The following is a 27891-nucleotide window of genomic DNA, read 5'->3' on the forward strand; positions in this document are numbered from 1 at the left end:
TTCAATTGTTTTTTTAAGTTAACACGATTACACTTCTATGTACAAATTATCACAGTAAAATCATTTAATTGTAAAATGCATCAATAAGTAACTTAACCTTGTAATTTTTTATAACCTATACATAATGTAATTGTATATAATTATGAAGCAAAGCATCACACTTATTTATCAGTAATATATAAAAGTAATTTTTAACATTACTTAAAATATATATTAAACAAAAATAACATAGATTGTTACAATTTTTACATATTCGTAACGCTATGGTAAAAGCAAAATATCCACCTAGTGAACAAATTTGGAACCTCAAACTAGGAAATGTAGAAATTAACATTATATATGAATCTACTATATCTCTGATTCATGAGAAATAGCGGTGACTCGCAAATAAGTTTTACATTTATTCTAACCTAGATTGTAAGTAGATCGAAGGTAGAATTGAATTTTGTATTTTGCATTCATTTTATGCAATAATTCAAAACAAAATGCCTGAAAGCGTGAAAGTAGAATCGAAGACGAATAAGGAAGTCAGAAGTGGAAAAGAAGAAGATAAAAATGAATTGGTAAGTGTTTTTCATTGAAAAATAATTTCAAAATATATAATTTTATAAAAATACATAAAAATATAAAATAAAAAATTGTCTTTATTTGTGTTATAAATGTAAATAAGATAAATGAAATATTAATAAATAAAAAATAATATTAAAAAAAATTTATATAGACTTTAACATTATTTAATTTACGTATTTTTTTAGTCTGAAGAAGATAAACTCTTGCAAGAGGAGTTAACTAACCTCGTCGAACGCTTACAAGATCCCAATACAAGTTTACATTATTTAGCTTTAGAATCTTTACGTAATCATATTCGTGCATCCACCACATCAATGACCAGTGTTCCAAAACCTCTTAAATTTATGAGACCTCATTATGATACTATGAAATCCATCTATGAAAAAATAACAGATGCAAAGTCTAAGGAATTATGTTCTGATGTTATTTCTGTTCTTGCTATGACAATGGGTGAAGGTAGAGAATGTCTTAAATATAGACTTACTGGATCTGCTTTAGCTATTGGAGAATGGGGACATGAATATGTTAGACATTTATCAGGAGAATTAGCTGGTGAATGGGATGAATTAACAGATGATGCAGAAGCTATTAGTAAGAAACTAATAGCTCTAGTACATGAAATTGTACCTTATAACATGGCACATAATGCAGAAACTGAAGCTTGTGATTTATTGATGGAAATTGAAAGATTAGATTTATTGGAACAATATGTAGATGAAAGTGCATATCAAAGAGTTTGTTTATATTTAACAAGTTGTGTACCATATGTGGCAGATCCAGAAAATAGTACTCTACTTCATGCTGCTGCAAAATTATATAGAAAGTTTGGTCAATATCCTCAAGCTGTTAGATTAGCAATGCAATTGAATGATTTGCCACTTATTGAAGATATATTTACAAACTGTACTGATTTGTAAGTTAAATTATTGAAATTAATTTTATCTATCAAAATTTAAATTAATACATAATATCTCATTTTTTTAGATCAATACAGAAACAGTTAGCATTTATGCTAGGTAGACAGCAGATTTTTTTGGAACTTCCAGAATCTACTCCAGAATATGATGATTTGGTAGAAATCATGTCCAATTCATTATTAAATTATCATTTCCTCAATCTTGCTCGTGAATTGGATATAATGGAACCAAAAACACCAGAAGATGTATACAAATCACACTTAGAAAATTCTAGATCTCCATTTGGTGGTGGTCAAGTAGATTCAGCAAGACAAAATCTTGCTGCAAGTTTTGTTAATGGTTTCGTGAATGCAGCTTTTGGACAAGACAAACTATTAGTTGAAGATGGAAACAAATGGTTGTACAAAAACAAAGAACATGGAATGCTCAGTGCAACAGCATCTCTTGGTCTTGTTTTATTATGGGACGTCGATGGAGGCTTAACACCGATAGACAAATATCTTTATTCTTCTGAGGATTATATTAAATCTGGCGCTTTATTAGCTTGTGGTCTTGTTAATTGTCGCGTGAGGATTGAATGTGATCCTGCATTAGCTCTTTTATCTGATTATGTGTTACACAGTAGTAACACAATGCGTATTGGGGCGATCGTTGGTCTTGGATTAGCATATGCAGGATCAAATCGAGAAGCTGTTTATGGTCTTTTAATTCCTGTACTTAGCGATCCTAAATCTAGTTGGGAAGTTATTGGTGTAGCAGGTCTCGCTTTAGGAATGGTTGCAGTAGGTTCCTGCAATGCTTATGTTACAACAACAATAATGCATGCTCTTATGGAGAAGTCAGAAGCAGATCTTAAAGATACCTACGCTCGATTTCTACCTTTAGGTCTTGGATTATGTTTCTTAGGCAAACAAGAAGCTGCAGAAGCTATAATAGCAGCCTTAGAAATAGTACCTGAACCTTTCAAATCAATGTCCACAACTTTAGTAGAAGTATGTGCATATGCTGGTACTGGCAATGTCTTGAAAATTCAACATCTCTTGCACATATGTTCTGAACATTACGAACCATCAAATGAAAAAGAAGACAAAAGCGATCGTAAGGATAAAGATAAGAAAGAAGAAAAAAAAGAAGATAAAACAAAGGATTTGAGTTCAAGACAGGCAATTGCTGTTCTTGGTATTGCTTTGATTGCAATGGGAGAAGAAATTGGTGCTGAAATGGCATACAGAACATTTGGTCATTTATTACGTTATTGTGAACCTGTTATTAGACGATCTGTTCCTCTTGCACTTGGACTTATATCAGTTTCCAATCCGAAACTGAATATACTTGATACTTTATCCAAATTTTCTCATGATAGTGATCCAGAAGTAGCACATAATGCTATCTTTGCAATGGGTTTAGTTGGAGCTGGAACAAACAATGCAAGATTGGCAGCAATGTTAAGACAACTTGCTCAGTTTCATGCAAAAGATCCAAATAATTTGTTCATGGTTCGTATTGCACAAGGTTTGACGCATCTTGGTAAAGGAACTTTGACTTTGTCTCCATATCATAGTGATAGACAAGTATTAAGTCCTGTAGCTCTTGCTGGACTTTTAGCTACATTAATTGGTTTTCTTGATGTAAAAAACAGTAAGTATGAACTTTTTTTAAATATGATGATTATTTAAAATATATTAAATTAATATGATTTTTGTTTTCAGTCATTTTAGGTCGATCTCATTATTTGTTATACACATTAGCAGTTGCAATGCAACCGAGAATGTTAGTAACATTTGATGAAAAGTTAAATCCTCTAGCTGTACCAGTAAGGGTTGGTCTTGCTGTAGATGTCGTAGGTCAAGCAGGAAAACCTAAAACTATTACTGGTTTTCAAACACACACAACTCCTGTTTTATTAGCTTACGGTGAAAGAGCAGAACTTGCAACTGAAGAATATATTCCTTTAACACCAATTATGGAAGGTTTTGTAATTTTAAGGAAAAATCCGGACTTTATACCTTAATTATAAAATAATTAAGTGAAAAACATGCTTTATATAAACTAAATATAATGAAACTATTGCGTGTATACAGATTATCTTCTTGATATATAATTCGTGAATTAAACAATAGATCTAAACTAATTAAAACTATTATGGATTTATTTTTTACGAATCGCTGAAACATTTTAATAATAAATAAAATCAATAGTTTTAGTAATTTTTTGTATTTTCATTTATTATAGTAATAAAATTACATTTTTTTAACAATTATATACTTTAATAATTAAAATACTGATCAACGTGTAAAATATTCAAAAAGTAGTCATTATATATTCACGAGTTACAAAAATAGTAAAAATTTTTGTTTACTATACATATGAATTGGCAAGATGAAATAATAAGTAATCAGTCATATATTAAGTATGAAGTATATATATATATATATATATATCTCTGAAAAAATGATTTTTTGCCAAAATTTGTGTCATTAATGAGCAATCATTATAAATTTTTTTCAAAAATACTATTATGTATGAAAATGTATATATGTATTTAATAATTACGCGAATTTATATTATTCAATAAATTCTATTAAAAATCTTAAATTATGTAGATTATATTACACAGTACAAAAAATTAATTTATATTTTTTTTGTAAAAAATATATAATGAAAACAAATTATGGAATAAGGTATCTTATTTAAGTTAAAATACATATATATTTACTATATGTATTAATAATATGTGATATCTAAATTGCACAATTTGTTTTCAATTTTTTTAAAAAAATATATGATTATTTTAAGTAATACGAACACATTTACATTTGTTATATTGTTTTTAACTATAAAAATGTAAAAAAACGATATTAAAACATTACCATTGCGGTATGAGTCAGTAATCATTTAATTTCATTGTTTTATAATTAAGTATTTTTTTAAATTTTTCTTAATGAATTAATAATATTAATTTTTAAAGTATTAATTAAAATAATAATTAAAAAATAATACTAATAGACCCATAAGTCTATATCACTATATAAAGTGTTTCAAAATCACCGCCTGTTTACTTATACTATTTATTCTGAAACACTCATATCTTAAGTATAATTTTAATATCTAAAAAAATTCTTTAAAATTTTTATAAATTTTTTAAAAATTCTATCAAATTTAATTTTTTCTGTTGAGAAATAATATGAAAATTTTCTTGACAATTGCTTATTCTAATCAACAAAAATTTGCTTCCATGTTACAATGAACAGTCACTGGCGCTAAAACATGATGAGACCCTAAATGGGTTATTGGAGAAGGAAGACAAATAGATTGTCTTCTTAAATCAGGTTCAGTATTATTACCAACTACTAGTAATGGTTCAGCAAATGTTTGTTGCTCAGAATCATCATGAGGTGTCATAGTACTATATCCATGATCACTATCACCTCCAGGTGGTTTCCTATAATTTGAAGAAACCCTATATGGTGATATAGGTTCTATGCCATCTCTTATAAGAGAATCTAAATTGTTTTTTGTTTGTTCCAATTCCATAGGTTCTGCATCACCTTCTAAGTGAGTCATGCGTAACATATCAGGTGAAGTATGTATATGTAAACACTGATGTTCTAAACCAGACTGAACAGATCGAAGTCTATAACAAAATAGCATTAACCCTAATATCAAAAGAAATGCTAATATTCCACCAGCCACAGGTCCAACTGATGGCCATTCATGTATTGTAATTTCTTCTGTTGATTGAGAATCTAAAAAGAATTACATTAAAAAAAAAAGAATAACAAAAAATATATTGTATTTCATTACAATCACTTACTATAAGTGCCATCACTAAGTGGCATAAAAGATCCAAGAATGCCTCTAAAACATACAGACATATCGCTACAAAACGGTACTTGCAATGGTGTTTCTCCATCATTGTCTATGTGACACCATTGGCAACCTATAATTCCTAAACAGTCATTTTCCATTTTGAATATCTTACAATCAATTGATGGACACGTTTTCAAATTTGTAGATTGTATCCAAGACATTGAATTTCCTCCTTGTTCATATGGTGCTGGGCAAGGTTCGAGATTTATTTCATTTATAGTATATTCTGCGCAATTAGAATAATATAAAGCACATTCACAAGGACATTCACATTCAGTTTGTTCCATTCTTTTACAATTTAAACACGAACGATCCATTGTACTACATGGACAAAAAGCTCTTAATAAATTACAAGTCACATTAACTATTCCTAAAAATATATTAGTTCCTGGTACAGCTGCTACTTGATATTTAACACAATGTTCACCATGAACTATATTTGTAAGAACTTCATCAAGTGACGTATTAAACTGATAATATCTTTGTACAGTACCATCTAAATAATTTATGCAAGCTTTTTTCTTCACAAATAGCTCATGATTTAATATATCATTTGCAACCAACAATTCTTTGTGAGTTAAATGTTGTTGTTCGATTTTACCGGTCGGTTCTAATAATGCTGGATGTGATACTAAATATCCTTTATCATCCATTAGAAAACATTTTACCGTCAAATTATTACAAAATGGAAACATTTCTTTCAAAAGTCTTGAAATAAAACCTAAAGCTACGTCCATAGATACGATTGCAATAGCATCATCTTTAATAATTGATTCCGAATTACGATGAATTGTATGACTTAAAGTAACAATATATCCAGAACCACCAGCACCCATATAAGGAGATGTAAAGACTAACTTTCCAGGATGCTCTAATGCTTTTCCATACCATATTCTTCTTTTAGGATCAAAACCAGAATCGAGCATAATTCCTGGATATATCTCTAATACTCCACTTACAACTCCAATGATATATCTATAATAAAATAAATTAAATATCTCATTTTTTAAAATTCTGTTTCTTAAATAATGATCTTAAAAAAAATATAAATATACCTTCTTATGATAAATTTATTTAAAGCACTTTCTATATGTCTAACTTTAAAATAAGCCAACATTTGAGTCAACATAGCTACATCTGGTCTAACAGATTGATGTAGACCAGGATTAGCTAATAAGCCTGTTAAATCTTTTAAATATGCCATATAACTTTGCATTGTTACAGCAGTTCCAGTTTCTAACAATTTAAGTTGTTCTGTTGGGGATTGAAAGCACCATGGAGAAAGATAGACTACTCCTGTTGCTAAAATATTTTTTGTTTTAAAACATTTTTTTAAATGCATTTTTTGTTCATATTTCTTTTTTTTTTAACTTTTAAATTTTAAATTTAAATTTTTAAGTTTTAAATTTTAAAAATTTAATAACTTACACAAAGATAAAAGTTTATTATGATAAGTACAAAGAATTCCTTTATCGGCAAAAGTATGCATTAAAAGATCGAGACGATGATGTAAAATATTCATTGACAATGTTGGTACTAATTTTGCAATAGATAATGTGCTTTCATTAGTTGTTGATATTAAGCATACTATTAAATCCGTATATGTTAAATGTTTCCATCGATACCATTTCTAAAATTTAAAAACTGAATCATATATGGATTTTATATATACTTATAAATATCAATGTACCTGTTTGCCTAATTGTGTTTTAACGTTTATAACACCTTCGTATTCTTCAATCATTATTTTTACAGTTTCATAACTAATATTTTCTATATGATGTAAATGAACTCTGAGTGGTTGATCTATTATTGTTTCTATTCTTGGGAAATCTTTACTAATCCAAACTATACCTTTATTATCAAATAGTACAGCATACACATGTGCACCAGCATTAAAATATGTTATATCATCAAGAAAATTTCGTAATTTAATATCTAAAGATATTAATGCTTTATTTGTAATGTGTCCAATAGACAAAGTCATAGTTTTACTATACAAATCAAAATATGGATCAGACAAATAATAATCTTTTTTATGATCCTCAGAACATTTCAAGTTAGAAAATAATTTTGATACTTCAAAGCCAAGTATATTTTGTGTAGGAAGAGTTACAATATCATTGTAATTCTTAATATTTGAATGTGATTCTTGATCTATAAGAAAAGTACATATTAACATATAATATAAATGAAAAATATATTATTATTATATATAATATATAATATATAATTCAACTTACCTGAAAGAATTAATATTGTTTTTATGTAGCCATTTACTTTTTCTGTAGAAATCATATTTTTTATTTTTCGTAAATGAGATGTAAGCTTAAGTGTATTAGTTAAATGTATAAAAACTATTTCTCCTTTTACATGTTGCAATAATTTATTAAAATCAAATTCTATTGTATCATTTGTTTCTAAAATTTGAACAAAATTTAAGTAATTAAATAAAAAATTATAATATATATAATGTATAAAATAATACCTATTCTATTTAAACTGTGAATATAACGTGATAATTGAAATTTATTAACATCTGTAGCTTTCAATAAACCATCCTTGCAATGAATAGAACTATTATTAGAAAGACCAATAACATTAACATGATCTGTATAAGACAACATATCAATTATTGTCTCTGCAGTTATTTGAGCTAAGGTAATATCTCCTTCAGACATAAACATAGCATGTTCAATTAATAATAATACATTCTTTTTTGGACAATACTGAGATAATAAAAGAGGTCCAATATTATGTCCTGCACTAGGTGGACCACACATAGTAACTGGATACATAAAAGGCAAGAGATGTAAATTTTTCCATTCTTGATTTCTCAAATGGATTGCCAATTCTAAAATAAATTAAATTAGATTGAAATTTATAAATTTTAAATAAATTTGTTTAGATACCTTGTGCTATTTGTGAACAAAAATCAGCCAATCCATTTGATACTAAATCTAATCCATTTGTAGATTCAGAATATTCAAATAAATTTTCATTTTTTGCTAAGATCGGTTGTATAATGTTATAGCTTTGTTTTAAAACTTTTGCATAAGATAATAGTTTGTTATTTAATTTATCCACAAGTAAATTCAATTTCATGTTCAAACTACTTGAGACATTCATAAACTCTATTTCACCAAGCATTTTTTGGAATGGTTTCAAACCAAGTTCTGCATCAGTAATTGACCGAAATTCATTCGACAATCGAATCACGATGTCTCGCAAACAAGTCCCATTAAGTGGTTCCGCATTTACTTGCTTTCGCAGGGTTTTGCCAAATTGACATTTTGCATTTGCGTTTGTATCCTCATCAGCTGAACTATGCACATTTATGAGCATGGTTATTGCAAATCCTAATAATAATATTCTCTTGACAAATTGACTCATTATGTCAAGCTGACTCTATCACATACAAAATTTAGATGCACTGTATATCGTTACATTGATAGCTTGAAATCTACTTAAAATTATGGATTGGTATTAATGGTTATAGCACTCGATCAACAATAATTAATTCAAGCAAATAAGTGAATAATCATTTTTTCTATTGTACACCTGTTTGTATGTAACCTGAAAAATTCTTTATACCGCCATAACAACAAGGCTACCGCAAACAAGGTTGACAAGTACACAACTGGAAATATTACTTTCTTAGTCCTATCACTTTCTAAATGAAATCTAATCGATGTATCTTTAATATTATAAATATATGTATTGCGGTTTTAAAAGCCACTGGTTAATTCTTTTGATATCATTTTTCGACTTTTTTGTTTTAAATTTCGTAAAAGTAAATATGTACAGTTTTCAAAAAAATGTTGTTACATAAACTTAAAAAAATATATATATTAATATAATATAATTTTCGATAAATAAATCAAATATAGAATTGTTAAATTTAAATATATTTAAATAATAATTTATATATTCATTAATAATTAATTAATGAATTAAAATATAATAACATTTAAAAAAATTTTATTTAAAAAAATTTAATTATAGTTTTATAGAGAGAATGATGCTATATTAAATTTTAAAAAAATTAAAAAATTTTTAAATATATTATTACTTAGAATTTCCATAATTTGAACATTAAATATAATGGTATAATATAATAAAATTGTTAAATTTTTTTTATAGAATTTTCATTGATAGACCAATAGTATTGAAAAATTAAATGTTCCTGCTTTTACACTGACCTATACTGCTTGACGCAAACGAGAATCATAAACGGATTTCAGTTAATATGTTTAACAAGTTTCTATATACGTGGAGGCATTTTATTACAACATTATTATATTATGTCATAAAAATATAATAGTGAAAAAATCGAAAATAAGACTTAACATTGTTTATCTAATGTAATGGACAAATTAGAGAAAACGAATTACGAATTTTTTTATTATGATGTTATAAGGTAAAAATAAATTTTATTATATATTGTTTGTATATTTTATGATTTTATAATTATGATTTATTATGAATAAAATTATTTTTATATAGAAAGGTTTTTTTATATTATATGCGCTTATAAAGAAATAGATTTTTAAATAAAAAATATATATATAAATATTTTACTTATAATATAAATACAAAATTAAATAATTTTATTAAGTTTTATTTGCGATAATATATCAAAATTAAAATTATTTTGACCATTTTTTAATATTTTTCTAAAATCTTAATATTATTTTTAATATTTTAATATTATTTTTAATATTTTAAAAATATATTTAAAATTAGTCAAACAAAGATTTTATTATTTAAGTTCAAACAAAGATTATATTATTTGTTTATATATTTATTATTATACATATTTTGTAAATAAATCAAAAAATAAAAAGTTTATTATAAAAATTTATTACAAAAATTTATTTTTTATTCATAAATAGATATTTAAATATCAAAAAAAAACATTATATATTATATATATATCTTAAAGATAAATATATAAATATATTTTTTTAAATTGATATTTTTTTTCTCAATATCTATATCTATTTATTAATATTTTATTTATTACTTCCATTAAATTATATATAATATTGATAACTCAAAAGTAAAGCTGATAAGAAATAAAATATATGCTATTTTATGCATTAAAGACATATATAGTTAAATATATGTAATCTTTTGATTTGATATTTCTTAAACAGGTTATAGCAAAAGAATGAGATTTAAATAAATTTTTTTCTTTCATAATGAGGAATAAATATTTTGGACATGGATATAATTAACATAGAAGATGTGGAAACTGGTGTTCGTTCATCTAAAAATTCTACTTCAATACAATGTAATTGTATTCATTCAAATTCAATATGCTATATTGCTATAACAATTGCTACTCTGGCTCTTTTGGGTGCAATAGTTTTTATCTGCAGAGATTATATTAAAGTGTTACTTTATTGGATTGAACATCAAAATATATGGATCGTTACTGTAATATTCATTGCATTGTTCACAGTGGTCTCATTTCCTATTGTAATTGGTTATTTATTTCTTATTATTGCCAGTGGTTATCTGTTTGGCATATTAAGAGGTATTGTCATGGTAGTATTATCTGCCAATTTGGGAATAGCTATAGCACATGTAACTCTTAGTTTGTTATCATCCAAATTACCTATTGGAACTCTTATGCAAAATGATACTGCAAGAGCAATACTCAGAGTTATATCTGGATCACAAGCTTTCAAAGTTGTGTTACTTGCAAGATTAACTCCTATTCCTTTTGGTCTACAAAATACAATTTTTGCGGTATGTTTTTATAATTAATATAATTATAATTTATAATTATTATATTTAATTTAATAATATTAATAAAAAATTATATTAATAATATATAAATATTTAGATAAGTAATATGGGTGGCATTCAATATCATATAGCTAGTGCATTAGGATTATTGCCTGCTCAAATCATCAATATTTATTTGGGCAGTAGTTTAAGATCTATGCAAGATGTTCTTGAAGATAAATCAACAGCAGCAACTAGTTATATTGTCTTCTGTTTTCAAGTATATAAACAAATTAAGATTTAATTTTTTATAGTATTTAAAAATACAAATAATTTTTTTAATTTCAATTTCAGATTTTAATAGGTATTTCATTGATGGTATATGTTGTACAAAAAGCACGTAGAGAACTTCAACTAGCATTATTAGAAGCTGATCTTGCCTCAATGGCTGATACTTCTCATTATCTTCTTGATACATTACCAGATTCTAAAATTGTTTTGACAAATCTAATTGCCTAAAAATGGAAATTTTTTTTTTGAAAATGAAAAAACTTTTTCATTGCATGTTTCATATTTAACAATTTTATTTACTCACTAAAAAAAAAATAGAATATTTAATAATTTGAAAAAGTTTAATTTATTACAGCAAATATAATTATACACTCATTTATAATAGATAACTTATCTTTTCCATATAATATTATTATTGAAAGTATTGAATATTTTGTGATACAAATAATAATAATTGTTTTATCGAAAATAGTTTAGTAAAAATTTTTAAATTCGAAAAATAGAGCATCATGTTCATATTATATTTATTATTTAGATTTGTGCCAAATCTTTTTTTTATATATTAATTATTTTACATTTAAAAATCTTCATGTATTATCTTTATAAAAAATTGAGTGCATTTATATTTGTTGATATATATTAATTTTTATGAATTGTTGGCAGCTTTGCATTTATTTTTGCTAATACATTTCTATATTATAATAAGTCTTCCAAAATATTTATTAATTTGAACTTTACATAGAAGAATTGATTAACTGGGGAAAAAATTAAAAGTCAATCAAATATGCAAAACATGAAGAATATTAAAATAAAAAACGATAAAGTAGAAAACGATAACTTATTTTATTTAAATAAAAATAAAATTTTTTTGTATATAAATTTAAATTATCTTTTATAATGAGTATGTTATATAATTAGATTATATAATTGCATTGTATAAAAAAATGTGCAAAGAAAGAATGTATAAAACACAAAAAATAACTATACAATGTACAATGTATTGAAAAAAAGATTTAAACTATTTGTACAGGATATGCATGATTTTCATGATATTTTCTGTGAATGAATATGTATTTTTATAACTGTGTTAAGATAAATTAAATATAAAAAGATCATATAAAAATTGTTTAAAAAAAAATCCAGGTATATATGATTTTAGTTATTTGATTTCTATATAATATCTTAAATATAATGTACAGAATACAGAATATTAATTAATATAAAAAGATTACATATTTTCATTTTTTATAAAAAAACAGAATATTCATATTATATAATATTTATATTATTATATAACAAATTATTAAATAAACTTGATATGCATTTGTTTGGGAAGACTGAAAATATAATAATTAGCTGCAAATTTGTATTACTTTGTCATTATATCATTATTCAAAATTTTTGTCATTTTTCTATTGTATTCTATCCCATTTTATACGTTATTATATTAATTTAAATTTAATTTTTTTCAAATTTAATTGATCTGTATAATATCATATTTGTCATAGCTATATGTATTATATATTCTTATTTCATTACATATAATTAGTAACTTTGCTTATTTTGAATGACTATGTATATAAGATATTGTACCAATTTGAATGATAAATTAAGATATACTACATAAAAAAAAGAACTGCAGTGTACAAATGTAATATATATAATTGTATTAAATAAAACAATTATTCACATATTATTTTATAATTTTGTTTTTAAATATTATATTTTTTTTTATATTTTTCTAATGTTCTTTTAATAACTGCAAATGTAAAATCTGCATCCTCTTTTGTTATGCATAAAGGTGGTTTTATTCGTAATACCTATATTAAATATTATTAATATTGAGATAATAAATCTTAAAAATATGTAATTATTATTTAACTTACATTTGCATGTAACCCTCCTTTCCCAACGAGAATTCCCATATTTTTAATATTCTCGAAAATCTCAAGTATGCGTTCAGATTCTAAGGGTTTTTTCGTCTCGGAATTTGAAATTAATTCAATTCCGATCATTAATCCTTTTCCTCTAACATCACCAATAATATTAGGAAATTCTAATAAAAAAGTACTCAAACGATTGATCAAATACGTGCCAACTATATGTGCATTTTGTTGAAGACCTTCTTCTTCAATGATCTAAATTATTGTCATTTTAATTTATTACATTATTATTTAATATTGTTACACTTAATATTATAATATAATTTTAAGAATATATAAATAAATATAATATAATTACATCTAATACTGTTGATCCTACAACACACGCAAGTGGATTTCCTCCGAATGTATTAAAATGTAATGCAGAATTTAAACTATTGGCAATTTTGTTATTTGTAACTACCGCTCCGAGAGGAAATCCATTTCCTATTCCTTTTGCTAGAGTTACTATATCCGGTTCTACACCGTGACTTTCAAAACCCCAAAAATGTTCTCCCGTTCTACCAAAACCAGTCTGAACTTCATCCGCTATATAAAGACCACCCTTTTCATGAACATAATTATATATTTTCTTAAGAAAATATTTGGGATATTGAACTGCTCCTCCTATTCCCTAAAAGTTGCGTAACTTTTGTATTTTTTAATTAATCGTAAACAAAATCAGGAACGAAAAAAATACCTGAATACTTTCAGCTATAAATGCAGCTATATTATGCGAACATGGCAAGCTAAAACGGAACGATTCATCAAATTTTTGAAAATATTTTTCAGAAGCTATACATTCTTTATCTTTACAATCACATTTTCTTCCTGTCACTTGTATAAGCGAATCTCTACATTTTGATCCACCCCATATACCTCTATATATATCTGGATATATCATCTGAAATGATTCTATACAATTATTTATTTCTATTTTAAGTTATTAGAAAAATCTGATCAATGTTAATTATTATTAATATTAATTACATGTATATAACCAGGTGGTTGTACAATAAATGGATATTTCCATGTACTCATTGCTGTAGATGCTGATGTTCCATAAGTTGTACCATGATAACTGTTTCTTAATGAAATAATATTATGATTACGTGTGTAAAGTCTAGCCATTAGGAAGGCTAATTCATTTGCTTCTGAACCACTATTTGTTAGATATACAACTCTTAATTTACTTGAAAATTTATTCATTAACTTGTTTACATATTCGTATAAACAAGGATGCATATACGCAGAAGATATATGGTTTAATTTTGATACTTGTTTAGATATAGCAGTTATTATTTTTCTAAAAAAAAATATATTATTTTTTTATATTTTTCAATTTTTATCATATTTTTATCAATATATATTTTATGTAATCTTACGGATGAGAATGACCAACAGAAATAGTAGCAACTCCACCAAACATATCCAAATATCGTTTCCCGCGATGATCCCATAACCATTGCCCTCGACCTTCATGTATTAATAATGGTTCTTTGTAAAATTGTTTCAAAGAAGGAGATATAATTAATTCGTATGCTCTTTTAATAAATTCATAATTTGTACCCTATATTATAAATAAATGAATAATTTTTTATATATTATGTATTACATATTTATAATATAAAAAAAATAATTTTTATAAATAAATGAAACATTTTACCTTATAGATAGAAGGTGCATAATCACAATTAGGCATTTTTAAAAAATCATTTGATGTACTTGCAAAATTTCTTGTTTGCATAGGAAACCCTAAGATATTGTATTTTATTTTAAATATATTTTAATTATAAAAAAACTAATTGAATAACTAATTAAAATTTAATACATAAAAAAATACTTACATTTTAAATTTATAAAATATATCAAATTAGGTCGAATTGCGATGATTCGTAAACATTTATTTAACATATTTCTCCAAATTTTTAATAATTATTAAAATACAAATTTTATATTTTATGTTAAAAATTATTGATAATTTATTTTTTACTTTTATGAACTTTGTATTGTTTTATGTTTGATGATCGAATATATATTATAAATGTTATCCGATTATGTATGCACAAATCTAAAAGTTAATGAATTTATTTTCATATAAATATTCGTGTATTAAATATACATATAAATTCGATTCCATATATATATAAATGAGGTCAAAAAATTTAAAATATTGATACAAAAATATTCTATTGTAAATATTCATATTGAATATTAATACTGATGTTATTTTTAAACAAAATTAAATCCACATTATTTTAATTTATATAATAAAAAATTCTTTTTAAAAAAGATGATATTAAAAATAAATCATATTATTATTGCTGTATAAATAAATTTATTTATAATCAATATTTATTTACATAACTATTTTTCTATTCTATTTTTATTTCGAAATATTTACTTTTCATTAGATATTTTATTATTTTCAATATATAATTGTTGATTTGAAGATGATTTTATTTTAAATGTTATTGGTATTTTTTCTAAAATAGGACTTATTTTTTGTAGACATCTTATCCATGATAATAGAGAATCTTTGGAAGATGTACCTGTAGCACAAATTGCATAATATACTCCATCTTCTTGCTCATGTTTAGTAAGAGGTATTTTAAAATGATGTTTTTCCCAAAATGGAATTTGCAAATGAGATATATCTAAAAATAATATATATTTCCATTAGTTAATATATAACTATATTATGTTATATAATATACTACAATATTATATAGTATTGGATAATATTATGGTATATAAAATTATTAGTATAATGTAATAATGTGCTATATTTAACATAAAACTGTGAAATTTTTTTTCTTTTACCACTACAGTCTTCATAAATGATTTCTCTTTTTATTGGATCTCCTTTTAATACAAAATAATTAATACAATATTTATCAACCCACATCATAAAAGGACCTTCTACGATTAATGATTTATTAGTTGGGTGTACTGCAAGAAGTTCTTGTTGTGATCTACTCATAGAAGATACAATCCATGTATCATCAATTGCATCAGGTATATCTTTTGTTTTATATATAATAGTATTAGCTTGTACATCTATACAAGACATTTTTGTTATAGCAAATTCAGCAAGTTCTTTTGGATCTATTGGTATCGGTCTGGGTACTGGCCAAGGATTTAATTGAGAAAACTTTGGAAACCAATAAAATATGTTCCAACACTTTTTTATAACTAGATTCTTATCACCAAAAATTTTTATAATCAGTTCTTGAATCTCAAAATCAGGTATTACAAAATTTTTTTCCATTTTTTTAAGTATATTTATAGCTACATTTTGATGTTTTGCATAATGTAAAAACATATTTTGAAATTTATTTTTTGGTATATATTTGTTTTTTGGAAATATATCTAACAATTCTTTGTATATTTCTAAATCTTTATTTACACCAAATTCATCCATATATTTTAAAGCAGTTAAAATAAACTGCAATTGTTCTTTTCTAGCACAATCTTCTTTTTTATATAAATGTATAATTTCTAAGAAAGTTTCTTTCTCTTTTCTCTTCACATTAAAATGATAAGGTATAATCTTACTGGCAGATTCATTTTTATTATATAAAACTTGTTTTATATGAAGATTATTAACAATGGTTAATTGTATATTTTTATGTTTTTTAATTATTAAAAATTTATTTGATAAAATAATATTTTTCATTAATGTAAGCATATTATTAATTTGTTTAAATTTTATAATATTTACTTAAATTAATTTATAAATATATAAAAATATATAATAGATTATCACTGTTTTTTTTCTATTTTCTTCTAACCTTTTTAGTATAGTTAATAAATTCGATAATATGTACACATAAATAACAATATAAATAACATTGTAAACAAATTAATTTATATAAATTTCAATATCAATTTATTATTTAATATCTAATATCAATAAAATTTTATTGTAAGAATATTTTTTAACATAGAACAACATTTAAGACTTTGTATTTGTTTTCATGTTTTGAGATATCAATTCGGTAAAAAATCAGAATAATTATATTCAATTTAATCACAAAAATTGATAAAATTTTTAGATTTTAAAAATAATTTCTTTAATAGATAGTTATTTATATTGTCATATATTATATGGATAATTTATAAATATTAGAATCATATCTTGAGAGCATAAATTTTACAGAATAAATACAAACAAGCAATATAAATGATGAAAAAAATGATAAGAATAGGGTAAAATAGTACTTTTTTATGCAATCAATTATCAAAAAGAAAATTTTCTAATATTAAATAGTCAAATTAATAATTTCTTAATTTAGTATATATACTTGAGGAACTTCTAACAATTTTTTAGGTATATGTATATAATTAGATGATAATAAATTTAAGACAAAAAATTCTTTTATTGGTAAATCTTTATTAATTAGTTATCATTCTAAACTTATAAACTATACTTTGAAATATCAGAAAAAATACAGAAATATATATTCTTTTCCATGTAAGTAACACATTTTCTTTATTATCATTTTTATGTCGTTCTTCCAACAATCATGATAAAATATTGAAATCATCTTCTGTTATGCTATAAATGAAATACATAAAAAAAGAATAGAAAATAATAGAAGGAAGTGTAAAAATTAATAATTAATGTCATTCTTATCAATTAATATTTCTTGAAGGCTAAAGATATTTCTTCAAAAATACACACAGAAATAAAAATTGAAGATCAATTTTTTTGAATATTTTTAGTAGGATAATTGTTTGAAAAGGATGGCATTGATCATCAAATTTTATCCTATTTCTATCTTTTTCCCATTTTTGCTTATATTACAGTTGTGATAGAGATGGCGCTGATTTCCATATTTTTAATAAATTTCTGTCCTTTTTCCATCATTTATTTTTCTTGTCTATACTTGTTCTGCATGTGATTACAAAGGAGGTACGGAATATTAATTGAATTGTTTTTCTTTTAAAATTAAAATGTGTTTCAATCATTAATTTAAAAAATATAAATATTATATTCTCAGTTCTACAAAGTATCTCTAGGTCTATTTTAATTATAATGCGAATATTTTTACGCGAGGCAGCAGCAGCAGAATTTATATATATATATTATAAGTTTATATGTTTATTTCAGCAATAAAAGAAATAGAAAAGAATCTTGAAACATTTTATAAAATAACGACGTTCTAAAATAAAAACACTAAAATGATAGAAATTTTAGTGTCTTTAGAATAAAAAAAATATGCATTGAATATAGATCTATTTTCAATTTTATGTGTTTTGAATAAATCCAAATGAATAAGCAGTATCTATTGCAATACTTAATTATTGTAATACAAAACTTAAATAATATTATAAATTAATATTTTATTATAACTATTAGTATTAAAATATTTTTATAGAAAATTAATGAATTTTTTTCAGAATCGTTATAATACAATTATAATATAATTATAATACAAATGTTTTGTATTTAATTTAATAGAGAATGAATGTTATTATTCAAATTATTATATCATATGTTATATATTGTTTATTATTAAGAAACGAAAAATTATCATATAAATATTAAAACATCGTTAATGAATAATAAATTTTTATTTTTCTAATCTTATTTAACTATAATGTGTAAGTAATTTATTTTTAATTTATTTTAATTTATTTTTTTAATAAATTAATTTATAATTAATGGAATATATTTTAATAGTGTTATTAAATTTTATATTATAGATCACTATTAAAGATAATAAAAATCGATTTGTGCATATAATATTTAATTTAATTTAATTATTTGTATATATAATAAATAATAAAAAATAAAAATTAAAATAATATATAAATAATATATAAAATTTGAATTATGAAAAAAAGAAATATTTATTCTTTATAATAAATATTATGTTATTTATATTCATTATATATGACTAAATATTATTAAAAAATGAATCCTATGCTAAAAATATTTTTAACTCATTGTTGGGCAAATATATATTTAATAATTGGAATTAGCATAGGCTTAAGCCTTAGTATGATATTGATACCAGTCAATATAGATAATTATGATGGAAACACAGAGTATTTGATACATTATTTAAATTATCAAGAAGATTTAGATGAATATGAACCAAAAATAAATGTTAATAATAAACCTCAACAAGCACAAAAAATATCTAAAGCATTAGTACGTCCAAGATATTATTCCACAGAACTTGGAATCAGAGAGAAATTATTTATAGGAGTTATAACAAGTCAACAATATTTATATAGTAGAGACACAGCAATTAATAAAACAGTTGCTCATATTGTGGACAAAGTACGATATTTTATTTCTATACCTGAAGGCACAAAACCTAATGTTACTCTTCCTGGTATAGTTGGATTTACAGATACTAGAACAATTTTAAAGCCATTTCATACAATGAAATATATAATTGATAATTATTTGGAGAATTATGATTATTATTTTTTAATCAAAGATATAAGCTATATCAATGTTAAAAAATTAGTAGAATTCGTTAATAAGATTAGTGTAAGTCAAAATGTTCATGTAGGTGTTCTTGGAGATATTTCAACTTATTGCTCTTTGGGTAAATTAATTTTTACATTAAAACATTGCTTTATTTAATATTCTATTAATAATAAATTATTATATCTTTCAGATTCAGGAATTCTTTTGAGTAATTCAGTAATACAAGAATTAAAAAATAATTTAGATTGGTGTGTGAAAAATGCTTATTCTGATTCAGATGATATTAATTTTGGACGATGTATTGTTCATTCTATCTCAATACCTTGTTCTAATCATATACAGGGACAAAAATTTTTATATACCAAGTTGAAATCAACATTCTTATTTGAACAAAATTTGAAAGAATTAGTTAGAAATAAAGAATTTCTAAATTCACTTGTAATATATCCAATATATGATCATCTATTTGTTTACAAATTGAATACATATTTTGCAACAGTAAGTTTTTTATATATATTAAAAATTAATTAATTTATATGTATAAATAAATATGCTTATTATATAGATTATTATATAATATGTACAATTATATTATATAATAATTATATAATTGTACATATTGTATTGTAATATTGTATAATTTGAGATTTATGGGAATAAATTACAATTCATTAATGGTTTTAGATAAAAACTATTGAGATTCAAAAAAAAATTTTAAATATTCGAAAAACAATTTTAAATATGCAAAATTTAGGTCCTCTACAACAACGTAACGTTTCTTGGCCCATCGGTAATCAACCAGGAAATAATGCCATTGGACGTTTCGATATTTTACGATGGACATATTTTAATCAGACTCATCTATTTTTGAATACTGATTTTTCAACCATACAAGAATTAAAAACCGATGTTAAATTTGATATAGATCGAATAATTAATATTACAGTCTTTAATATTATTTTTAATAGTCAAATTGCATTAAAATTCAATAAATTATTGAATGGGTATCAAAGATTTGATGCATCTCGAGGAATGGATTATATATTAGATTTAGAATTTATCAATATTAGTACCAAGAAAATATTAAGAAAGAGGATTGAAGTGTGTAAACCACTTGGTAAAGTTGAAATTTTACCCGTTCCATATGTAACAGAAAACACTAGAATAAATATAATATTAATCGTAAATTTATCAAAGAAACAGGATGCATTGAATTTTTTGGAACAATATGCTTTAGATTGTATGGAAAAAAAATATAAAACTTTTCTTATGATGGTTGGTATTTTTTGCTAGATATTATTTTAGAAAATCTTTTATGTACATATATCTCTTTTGATATTGAATTATTATTTAGGTTCTCTTATATAATTTTGACTCCGCATCAAAAGGTCGAGAAGACATATATTATGAAATTAAGCAATATGCGCTATTTTTAGCTGAAAAATATAAAAAACAGCAATCAAAAATTACTTGGCTCTCTATACGCTTACCAAATATTGTAACATCTGTTAAAACAAATCAATTGCTGAATATTGCTGTTACAGATTTATGTATGAGAAAATTTACATCTGAAAGTTTGATACTTTTTGTTGAAACAGGAATACAACTTCGATTGGATTATTTAAATAGAGTATGTACATTATTGAAAAATTATTATTATTATTTAAAAAAACTTCATACATAAAAATTAATCAACCATTTAATATTTAGGTTCGTATGAATACTATTAATCAATATCAAATATTTAGTCCAATACCTTTCATTGAATACCATCCTGATATAGTACATATAAATGATGTAAAAAAAGTTAATACAGATATTAATCGAAATTATGGAAAATATGACGAATATAATTTTAATAATATCGCCTTTTATGTCAGAGATTATAATATTAGTTAGTATATTTTTATGATTTCTTTTCTATTTCATAGATTTTCTTTTTCATTTTACAATTAATAAGTTTATTTTTTTTTTTTGCAGTGAGAAAAACTATTGAGGGTAGCATTCCAATAATACATTCTGATCGAGATATTCTATCAATATTAAAACTTTCACAAAATATTGCTATTAGTTCTTTGTTTGAAATGTTTGTTTCTTTCAGTAACATGCATACTTTACGCGCAATTGAACCAGCTCTTAAAGTAAGATATACAAATATTACTTGTGTCGATAACATTAATATCAATATGTTTTGTATACAATCAAAGAGTCGTTATTTGGGTCGACGTAGTCAACTTGCTAGATTGATTCTAGATTATCAAACTTATAAACATAGTTTATTAGCATAAATTGTGTATGCAAATATTATGAGAAGTATTATCTATATACATTATTTTAATATTAAAAATTTTATAGCTTATGTAAAACAAATTCAAGTAGTTTTAAAAAAGTTTATAAATAAAATCATAAAATTCTATTATATTTCACAATTCTATTATATTGACACAAAAATTTATATTAAAATAATTTATATATATATTATAATAAAAATTAATATATATATATATATATATATTGTGTGTGTGTATATAATAAGAGAGATTTGTATCATAATGGATATTTTATTAAATTTATACATTCTATTTAAATAAATATTTTGTAAATAATACAATCGTTTAATTTTTGTTTTTCACAACACATCATATATAATTTTATATTTATTAAGATTGTAAAGAAATGTATATTATATTATATATAATATTTAGATTTAAAAAATAATCAAATTAAAGATTGTAAAATCAAACATTTGCCAATTTCTTAGAAAATATATTAAAACATTTTGGCAAGATTTTTATAACATATAAGAAAATAAAAAGATATATAATTATACTAAATATTAATCAATAATGATTGTACAATCCCTTAATACCTTATAAATAATACAGTATATTACTATTCATTACATAATTCATATATTTTTTTGCATAAAAAGCAAAAGATTTGTATATTATAACTTACTTCAACACAGAATATATGGAAGATGCTATCAAATTTACTATACACATTTTTCTGTGTATAATGTGAAGTAAAATTGAATTGTTTTATTTCATCTAAATCCTTCAATAACAGAAAATAAAATGTTGAAAAAATAAACTTTTGGAGAGAAAAGATCTTTAAAAAATCTTTTATTAATCCTGAAAATCACTGTTCAATAGAAATATGTTTATTGATATTATTAATATAATTAGATTATTAATATAGAAGATTATATATAATTAAATATATTACCATTAGGTACTATCAGATTCTGATTCTGATAATTGTAAATCATCATTTAGAAGATTATCTGGCATTAAACATGTGGGAGATGAAGCAGTACTATTTAAATGTCCTAAAAGGAAACATAAAAATAAAGTTATTTACATTTACAATAAAGATTAATAAAAATAATTATGTTGAAAATATACCATTGGTTCCTGTTAAAACTGGAATATTTTCAGTGTCTGAATCACTATCTGAACTCTCTGTAGAACTACTTGAAGTAGAATCACTAAGAGCACCTTCATCACTATCTATAGTTACAGAAGGTTTCATAATAGTAGTATTATTTGTACATGATGACCTCGAAGGTATAGAATTTGTAACAGGAAATGATCCAGTTGATGTTAAAGGACAATCATCATTATCAGAACCAATCATTGGCAAACTAGCCAACACTGAATGCGTCACTGATGGTTGCACTGGTGAACTAAAATTCTGTGTGTTTTTAATAAGTTTAAAAAGAATCTTAATATATTATTATAACATAACTATATAACCAAGATTTCAAATTAGTTTATATTTTTTTAAGAAAAATTTCAATTTTGATTTTGATTTTAAAATTAAAAATATTTAAATTATAAAAAAAATAAAATAAAAATAAAATCAAAATTTTCTGATACTTCTTTACATTTAAAATATATTTAGTACCTATTAGTTGAAGTAGAAGGTGGACTTTTGCCATGATATGGAGAAACTCTATGAGGACTATATTGTTTTGGATGTAATTGAATACTAGGTTCTCTTTTTTTACCACTAATAACTTTTGATCTTGTTGTTGTTCTTCCATGTGTAGGACTCTTTTTAGTTTCTACTGGAGTTATAGGTCTATTGCTACTATTACTATTATTACCTCCAGAAATTCCTAAATGTGATTGAAACTTTGGTTCTGTTCTAAAATAGAATATGATATGTACATATTATGATTAAATATATTTTATAAAAAGATTACATACCTGGTTTTTTTTACTTGGATATTTGCTGTTAATTTCTCCAATGTAATTTCTCCAGTAACTCTATCAATTATCAGAACGCATTCCTTATGATAAGGCCTTTGAGAACCTTTAAATACAGTATGAGGAATTCCAGCACCATCTAAATGAGGAACAGTAACTGTCATCATATTGTTTGCTCCAACATCAACTCTTGCTACTTTGGAAACATCAACACTTGCTGGTTTAAAATCATCTATAATCAATATTATAGTTATTAATTACTTATTAATCAATTATGTTTTTATACAACATTAATAATCATTATATTTCTTGTATTTTTTCAAATATATAATAATATAAAATAAAATAATTGAAAATATATTTATGAATTTAGATTATAAATTAAGAAAATTTATATACTAACATTTTAAAGTATGAAATGCCGTCGATCTATTGTTTGTAAAGCTTGGTCCTAATTTGAGTTCCCGTATTTCAGAACCTAAACCAAGCCGCTCAGCCATATCACGTCCGATTCCTTGAAAATTTGTTTCCGCGAGTGAAGTAACTGATTTCATTGAATACTATTTTATTATTCTTTCTTTCAAGAATTTAAATAAATTAGATGTTAAAGGCAATATTATATATAAAATTCACGAGCAATTGAGATTTATTATCACACGTTTTATTCGTTACTATGCCAAAATATGGATGTAATCAGTCAACCTTACCAGACAAGAAGATTCTGTATTTGCAAGGTCTGACGTCACATTCATTTAGGAATAATAAAGGGGAGAAAGCTGGAGGAAATAATACGAAGTGATTATCACGCCACCTATCCGGATATATATCTTAAAATATATTTTACGCGATATTACCGCCATAACTATGTTATATTATTGTCATATTATTAGCATTGAATTTAGTATTATAATATACAAATTTGAACAAAATAGAATTGTTTAAAATATTTTATTAAGAAATTTAATTTTCTATTCACATAAAAAGTTTATGTACTTTATATTAATAATAGTAATTTTTCAATATTCTAGAAATTTCTATCTAAAAATTTTCATTTTGTGATTCTAGGGAATTTATCGTACAAGTTTATAAATTCAAATTAATTATATGTAAATTTTATTTTCATAAATATATAATGCTGCATTCATACTGCTCTTTGCAAATTATTTTCGTCAACAATAAACATTTTTGCGAACAGTAAGCAATCAGCATCAAATTGATTAATATAACATAACATAACATAAAAACATAAAAATAAAATTTATTCGGAAAACGTTATATTTGCTCATGAGTTCAAAGCGTATATGTTGTAATGTAACTATAGTTCAATTATATTAAATAATTTCTCATAATTTTTATATAACATACTAGTAAAGTTTTTAAATCCTTTTATTTTTTAATAAATATTAATTGTTCATTGTTTTATTACATTTGTTTTTCATATAAAAATTCTTTTATCAATGTTTTCTATTATAATTTTTATTATTTATTATTATTTTATTATTTTATTATTTGTTATTAAATATACAGCTATAAATAAATATTTTCCAGATATTTTTACAAAAAAAGGTATGTAAAAATATGTAAAAATTAAATTATCCAAAAACTGAGCGAACAATCTATAATTGCTTGATCTGCTCTGCTATTTATTAGCATCATTATGAACCTAGCATAAAAGATATAATATTATATTCTTATTATTTTATATTCTTATATTAATATATATATATATTCTTATCACATTTCATTCAATGTCAAAACCATAAAAATTTCTACAAAACAAAGAGAATATTGAGTTAGATCAGTACTTGGGATATCATAATAATAACAAAATTCATCAATAAAAAAACGTTCAAATATATATGACATAACTAAACTAATAACATTGTAATTATTGTTTCTCAAACCAATCAACATAATCATTAACAATTGCAGAGTAGTAGTAATATTTATTAATAATTGATGCCTTCTCATTTGGTTTTCTTTTCGTTTTGGTTGTAAATGAAAAAATACTGGCAAAATGCCCAATGAAAGTATTATAAGTCGGACTTTTTCACTAATCCCATATCCTTGTAAAATACCACCAGTAAACAATGCCAATGGTATAACATCCACTATCTTAGAGTACCAATCATAAAAAATTCTTAAGTATTTTATTATATTGGTTCCTGATGTAAAAAGTGGAGCTCCTGAAAATAACATTGCTAAAATAATATAAATATATTTTATATTATATGTATAAACATTAATTATTATTATTGTTGCTATATTTTTTATATATGAATTAATTGCTTTTATATATAGAATTTTAAAATATCTCTATAAATCTAAGATTTAAAAATATTATAAAATATCAAATTTGTTTATGTTTATTGTAATTTATCATTGTTATTATTCATCTACATTTATCTTTATGAGATTTTATTATAATATTAAAATATAAGTAATAAAAATATTATTTGTAATATTATAATAAGTAATATTACAAATTTATATTACATATATATTTTTAAAACATAAATAAAATTGATATTATTATATTAATTCTAATAATTTTTAATTATATAATAATTATTTAAAATTATATATCAGTAAAAAATTTATTCTTCAAAAAATATTATATAAAAGTGACACTTATATATTTCATAGATAGCAATGAATATATATTAAAATATATATATAATATATATTTTATTATTTAAGTTTTATATTTAAAAATTAAATATATTTTCTTTAATTTTACTAATTAATTTTCAGTTTGACTTTTATTAACTCATTAATATAAGATATATTATTAAAAGATTCTATATAGATAATATTGCTTCAAAAATATGCTATGCAAGTATTAAGATATAAAATATATTTAATTATCATAAAATATATATAAATATATTCTTACCAAATCTGAATGCTCCTACTATGGCATGTGAAAGTAGAATTTGAAAGGCACGAAAGGACCAGATACTTGTTTTATCATATGTATTATTGAGAGTTTTCATACAACAAAGTGTTACAAAGAGTTTCACTAAATGTGCTAGTATGCTGCTCGAACAAATCATGGTCAACTTTTGATCATCCACAGATACTGTTTTTTGACTTAATTATTCTGAATAATATAAAAAGTTGAATAATATATTAAATTTGATAAAAATTTCTATACATTATAATATGAAGAAGTGCTTTTACGTTTAATTAACTCAGTTCATAATTCTTTCATAATTTATTAATACCTAAGTAAGATTATATCAGATCTTAGGTAATTAAACATTATTTCTTAACAATTTGTACATATCTTTCCGAATTAGTTCAATTTCATTATAACACAAATATATATAGATAACAGCACGAACATTATATTCTATTTAGTAAATGATAATAAATCTACTATGTAGTATCATTTACTTCATTTAAGTTTTTAAGTGTTCAATCACTCAGTCTTGTCAGATTTTATATCGGAGTCTGATATCACATTTGGAAATAATAGAAAAAATTAAGAAAGGAAGTAACACGCCATTACCGTGCCGTCTATCGAAACTCGTATTAAGATACTTTTTCACGCTATATTAAATATCATGATTTTTGTTGTCGTAACATGGTATATTATAATATTAAATTTAATATCATAATGCGATGATGACAAAAATTATTTAATGTTATAATCGTAAAAATCATTTTATATTTTATTGCTACATGAAACATATTTTAATATGATAGATCAGAATATGATAGATAGCAGTCGCATTATGTTACTTTAAGTTAACTTTTTCTTTCTTTATTATTTTTAAATGAAAGTAAGTGTCCCTCAAAATATAAAGTCTGGTCTGACAAAGCTATTTTCACTACATATTTTTAACTATCACATAAATATAAACTTAATAAATTTAATAATAATTTAATAAAAATTAATTATTTAAGTTAATAAA

At 23.2% G+C, this 27891-nt stretch overlaps 8 protein-coding genes across 12 annotated transcripts; 3 read left to right on the forward strand and 5 right to left on the reverse strand.

The window, feature by feature from the left end:
- Positions 1-357: 357 nt before the first annotated feature.
- Positions 358-3694, forward strand: LOC107995852 (26S proteasome non-ATPase regulatory subunit 2). Its single transcript, XM_017053566.2, has 4 exons — positions 358-563; positions 756-1483; positions 1555-3125; positions 3197-3694. The coding sequence occupies exons 1-4, from the start codon at positions 486-488 to the stop codon at positions 3496-3498; spliced, it is 2679 nt and encodes an 892-aa protein (XP_016909055.1). The 5' UTR covers positions 358-485; the 3' UTR covers positions 3499-3694.
- Positions 3695-3699: 5 nt separating this feature from the next.
- Positions 3700-9188, reverse strand: LOC107995954 (VWFA and cache domain-containing protein 1). Its single transcript, XM_017053741.3, has 8 exons — positions 8270-9188; positions 7846-8211; positions 7601-7777; positions 7048-7514; positions 6786-6987; positions 6413-6659; positions 5302-6332; positions 3700-5233 (listed from the first exon to the last, which is right to left on the reverse strand). Exons 1-8 carry the CDS (start codon positions 8748-8750, stop codon positions 4704-4706), a joined length of 3501 nt encoding a protein of 1166 aa, XP_016909230.2. The 5' UTR covers positions 8751-9188; the 3' UTR covers positions 3700-4703.
- A 343-nt stretch (positions 9189-9531) lies between these two features.
- On the forward strand, positions 9532-13080 carry LOC107995956 (transmembrane protein 64). Its single transcript, XM_017053744.3, has 4 exons — positions 9532-9777; positions 10517-11114; positions 11212-11373; positions 11448-13080. Exons 2-4 carry the CDS (start codon positions 10584-10586, stop codon positions 11610-11612), a joined length of 858 nt encoding a protein of 285 aa, XP_016909233.1. The 5' UTR covers positions 9532-9777; positions 10517-10583; the 3' UTR covers positions 11613-13080.
- LOC107995955 (alanine--glyoxylate aminotransferase 2, mitochondrial) lies at positions 13029-15333 on the reverse strand. Its single transcript, XM_017053743.3, has 8 exons — positions 15154-15333; positions 14973-15061; positions 14692-14876; positions 14297-14612; positions 14007-14210; positions 13626-13940; positions 13271-13522; positions 13029-13204 (listed from the first exon to the last, which is right to left on the reverse strand). The coding sequence occupies exons 1-8, from the start codon at positions 15218-15220 to the stop codon at positions 13097-13099; spliced, it is 1536 nt and encodes a 511-aa protein (XP_016909232.1). The 5' UTR covers positions 15221-15333; the 3' UTR covers positions 13029-13096.
- A 291-nt stretch (positions 15334-15624) lies between these two features.
- Positions 15625-17630, reverse strand: LOC107995762 (evolutionarily conserved signaling intermediate in Toll pathway, mitochondrial). Its single transcript, XM_017053429.2, has 2 exons — positions 16130-17630; positions 15625-15963 (listed from the first exon to the last, which is right to left on the reverse strand). The coding sequence occupies exons 1-2, from the start codon at positions 16995-16997 to the stop codon at positions 15707-15709; spliced, it is 1125 nt and encodes a 374-aa protein (XP_016908918.1). The 5' UTR covers positions 16998-17630; the 3' UTR covers positions 15625-15706.
- A 1147-nt stretch (positions 17631-18777) lies between these two features.
- LOC107995750 (chondroitin sulfate synthase 2) lies at positions 18778-22365 on the forward strand. Its single transcript, XM_017053407.3, has 7 exons — positions 18778-18916; positions 19019-19875; positions 19948-20255; positions 20442-21032; positions 21112-21387; positions 21468-21651; positions 21738-22365. The coding sequence occupies exons 2-7, from the start codon at positions 19230-19232 to the stop codon at positions 22043-22045; spliced, it is 2313 nt and encodes a 770-aa protein (XP_016908896.1). The 5' UTR covers positions 18778-18916; positions 19019-19229; the 3' UTR covers positions 22046-22365.
- Positions 22299-24776, reverse strand: LOC107995991 (ell-associated factor Eaf). 3 transcript variants are annotated; one of them, XM_017053833.3, is made up of 6 exons: positions 24375-24776; positions 23972-24203; positions 23667-23909; positions 23165-23445; positions 22986-23088; positions 22299-22891 (listed from the first exon to the last, which is right to left on the reverse strand). In XM_017053833.3, exons 1-5 carry the CDS (start codon positions 24523-24525, stop codon positions 22988-22990), a joined length of 1008 nt encoding a protein of 335 aa, XP_016909322.1. In that variant the 5' UTR covers positions 24526-24776; the 3' UTR covers positions 22299-22891; positions 22986-22987. The 3 variants fall into 3 exon arrangements, with proteins under 3 accessions (XP_016909322.1, XP_016909321.1, XP_061938213.1); XM_017053832.3 differs by having other exon boundaries at positions 22299-22901; XM_062082229.1 differs by having other exon boundaries at positions 22299-23088.
- A 291-nt stretch (positions 24777-25067) lies between these two features.
- Positions 25068-27834, reverse strand: LOC107995990 (uncharacterized). 3 transcript variants are annotated; one of them, XM_017053831.3, is made up of 3 exons: positions 27199-27756; positions 26868-27074; positions 25068-26157 (listed from the first exon to the last, which is right to left on the reverse strand). In XM_017053831.3, exons 2-3 carry the CDS (start codon positions 27025-27027, stop codon positions 25706-25708), a joined length of 612 nt encoding a protein of 203 aa, XP_016909320.1. In that variant the 5' UTR covers positions 27028-27074; positions 27199-27756; the 3' UTR covers positions 25068-25705. The 3 variants fall into 3 exon arrangements, with proteins under 3 accessions (XP_016909320.1, XP_016909319.1, XP_028521558.1); XM_017053830.3 differs by having other exon boundaries at positions 27155-27755; XM_028665757.2 differs by having other exon boundaries at positions 26868-27834.
- Positions 27835-27891: the final 57 nt, after the last annotated feature.

This window comes from Apis cerana, linkage group LG11, assembly GCF_029169275.1.
Source record: "Apis cerana isolate GH-2021 linkage group LG11, AcerK_1.0, whole genome shotgun sequence".
Taxonomy (NCBI): Eukaryota; Metazoa; Arthropoda; class Insecta; order Hymenoptera; family Apidae; genus Apis; species Apis cerana.

Excerpts from the sequence above, each read along its gene's own strand:
- LOC107995852 (XM_017053566.2), top strand. The coding sequence starts at position 486 with ATGCCTGAAAGCGTGAAAGTAGAATCGAAGACGAATAAGGAAGTCAGA. Across the intron at positions 564-755 it reads AAGAAGATAAAAATGAATTG|TCTGAAGAAGATAAACTCTT; the intron begins GTAAGTGTTTTT and ends GTATTTTTTTAG. Across the intron at positions 1,484-1,554 it reads TTTACAAACTGTACTGATTT|ATCAATACAGAAACAGTTAG; the intron begins GTAAGTTAAATT and ends TCATTTTTTTAG.
- LOC107995954 (XM_017053741.3), bottom strand. The coding sequence starts at position 8,750 with ATGAGTCAATTTGTCAAGAGAATATTATTATTAGGATTTGCAATAACC. Across the intron at positions 8,212-8,269 it reads TTGTTCACAAATAGCACAAG|AATTGGCAATCCATTTGAGA; the intron begins GTATCTAAACAA and ends AATTTATTTTAG. Across the intron at positions 6,660-6,785 it reads TAATAAACTTTTATCTTTGT|CAACAGGAGTAGTCTATCTT; the intron begins GTAAGTTATTAA and ends AAAATATTTTAG.
- LOC107995956 (XM_017053744.3), top strand. The coding sequence starts at position 10,584 with ATGGATATAATTAACATAGAAGATGTGGAAACTGGTGTTCGTTCATCT. Across the intron at positions 11,115-11,211 it reads TACAAAATACAATTTTTGCG|ATAAGTAATATGGGTGGCAT; the intron begins GTATGTTTTTAT and ends ATAAATATTTAG. Across the intron at positions 11,374-11,447 it reads ATATTGTCTTCTGTTTTCAA|ATTTTAATAGGTATTTCATT; the intron begins GTATATAAACAA and ends TTTCAATTTCAG.
- LOC107995955 (XM_017053743.3), bottom strand. The coding sequence starts at position 15,220 with ATGTTAAATAAATGTTTACGAATCATCGCAATTCGACCTAATTTGATA. Across the intron at positions 15,062-15,153 it reads ATATTTTATAAATTTAAAAT|GGTTTCCTATGCAAACAAGA; the intron begins GTAAGTATTTTT and ends ACAATATCTTAG. Across the intron at positions 13,941-14,006 it reads TTATAGCTGAAAGTATTCAG|GGAATAGGAGGAGCAGTTCA; the intron begins GTATTTTTTTCG and ends CGCAACTTTTAG.
- LOC107995762 (XM_017053429.2), bottom strand. The coding sequence starts at position 16,997 with ATGCTTACATTAATGAAAAATATTATTTTATCAAATAAATTTTTAATA. Across the intron at positions 15,964-16,129 it reads CATTTATGAAGACTGTAGTG|ATATATCTCATTTGCAAATT; the intron begins GTAAAAGAAAAA and ends TATTATTTTTAG.
- LOC107995750 (XM_017053407.3), top strand. The coding sequence starts at position 19,230 with ATGAATCCTATGCTAAAAATATTTTTAACTCATTGTTGGGCAAATATA. Across the intron at positions 20,256-20,441 it reads TGAATACATATTTTGCAACA|ATAAAAACTATTGAGATTCA; the intron begins GTAAGTTTTTTA and ends TAATGGTTTTAG. Across the intron at positions 21,033-21,111 it reads ATAAAACTTTTCTTATGATG|GTTCTCTTATATAATTTTGA; the intron begins GTTGGTATTTTT and ends ATTATTATTTAG.
- LOC107995991 (XM_017053833.3), bottom strand. The coding sequence starts at position 24,525 with ATGAAATCAGTTACTTCACTCGCGGAAACAAATTTTCAAGGAATCGGA. Across the intron at positions 23,910-23,971 it reads ATCCAAGTAAAAAAAACCAG|AACAGAACCAAAGTTTCAAT; the intron begins GTATGTAATCTT and ends ATTCTATTTTAG. Across the intron at positions 23,446-23,666 it reads CCTTCTACTTCAACTAATAG|TTCACCAGTGCAACCATCAG; the intron begins GTACTAAATATA and ends ACAGAATTTTAG.
- LOC107995990 (XM_028665757.2), bottom strand. The coding sequence starts at position 27,027 with ATGATTTGTTCGAGCAGCATACTAGCACATTTAGTGAAACTCTTTGTA. Across the intron at positions 26,158-26,867 it reads AGTAGGAGCATTCAGATTTG|GAGCTCCACTTTTTACATCA; the intron begins GTAAGAATATAT and ends TGTTATTTTCAG.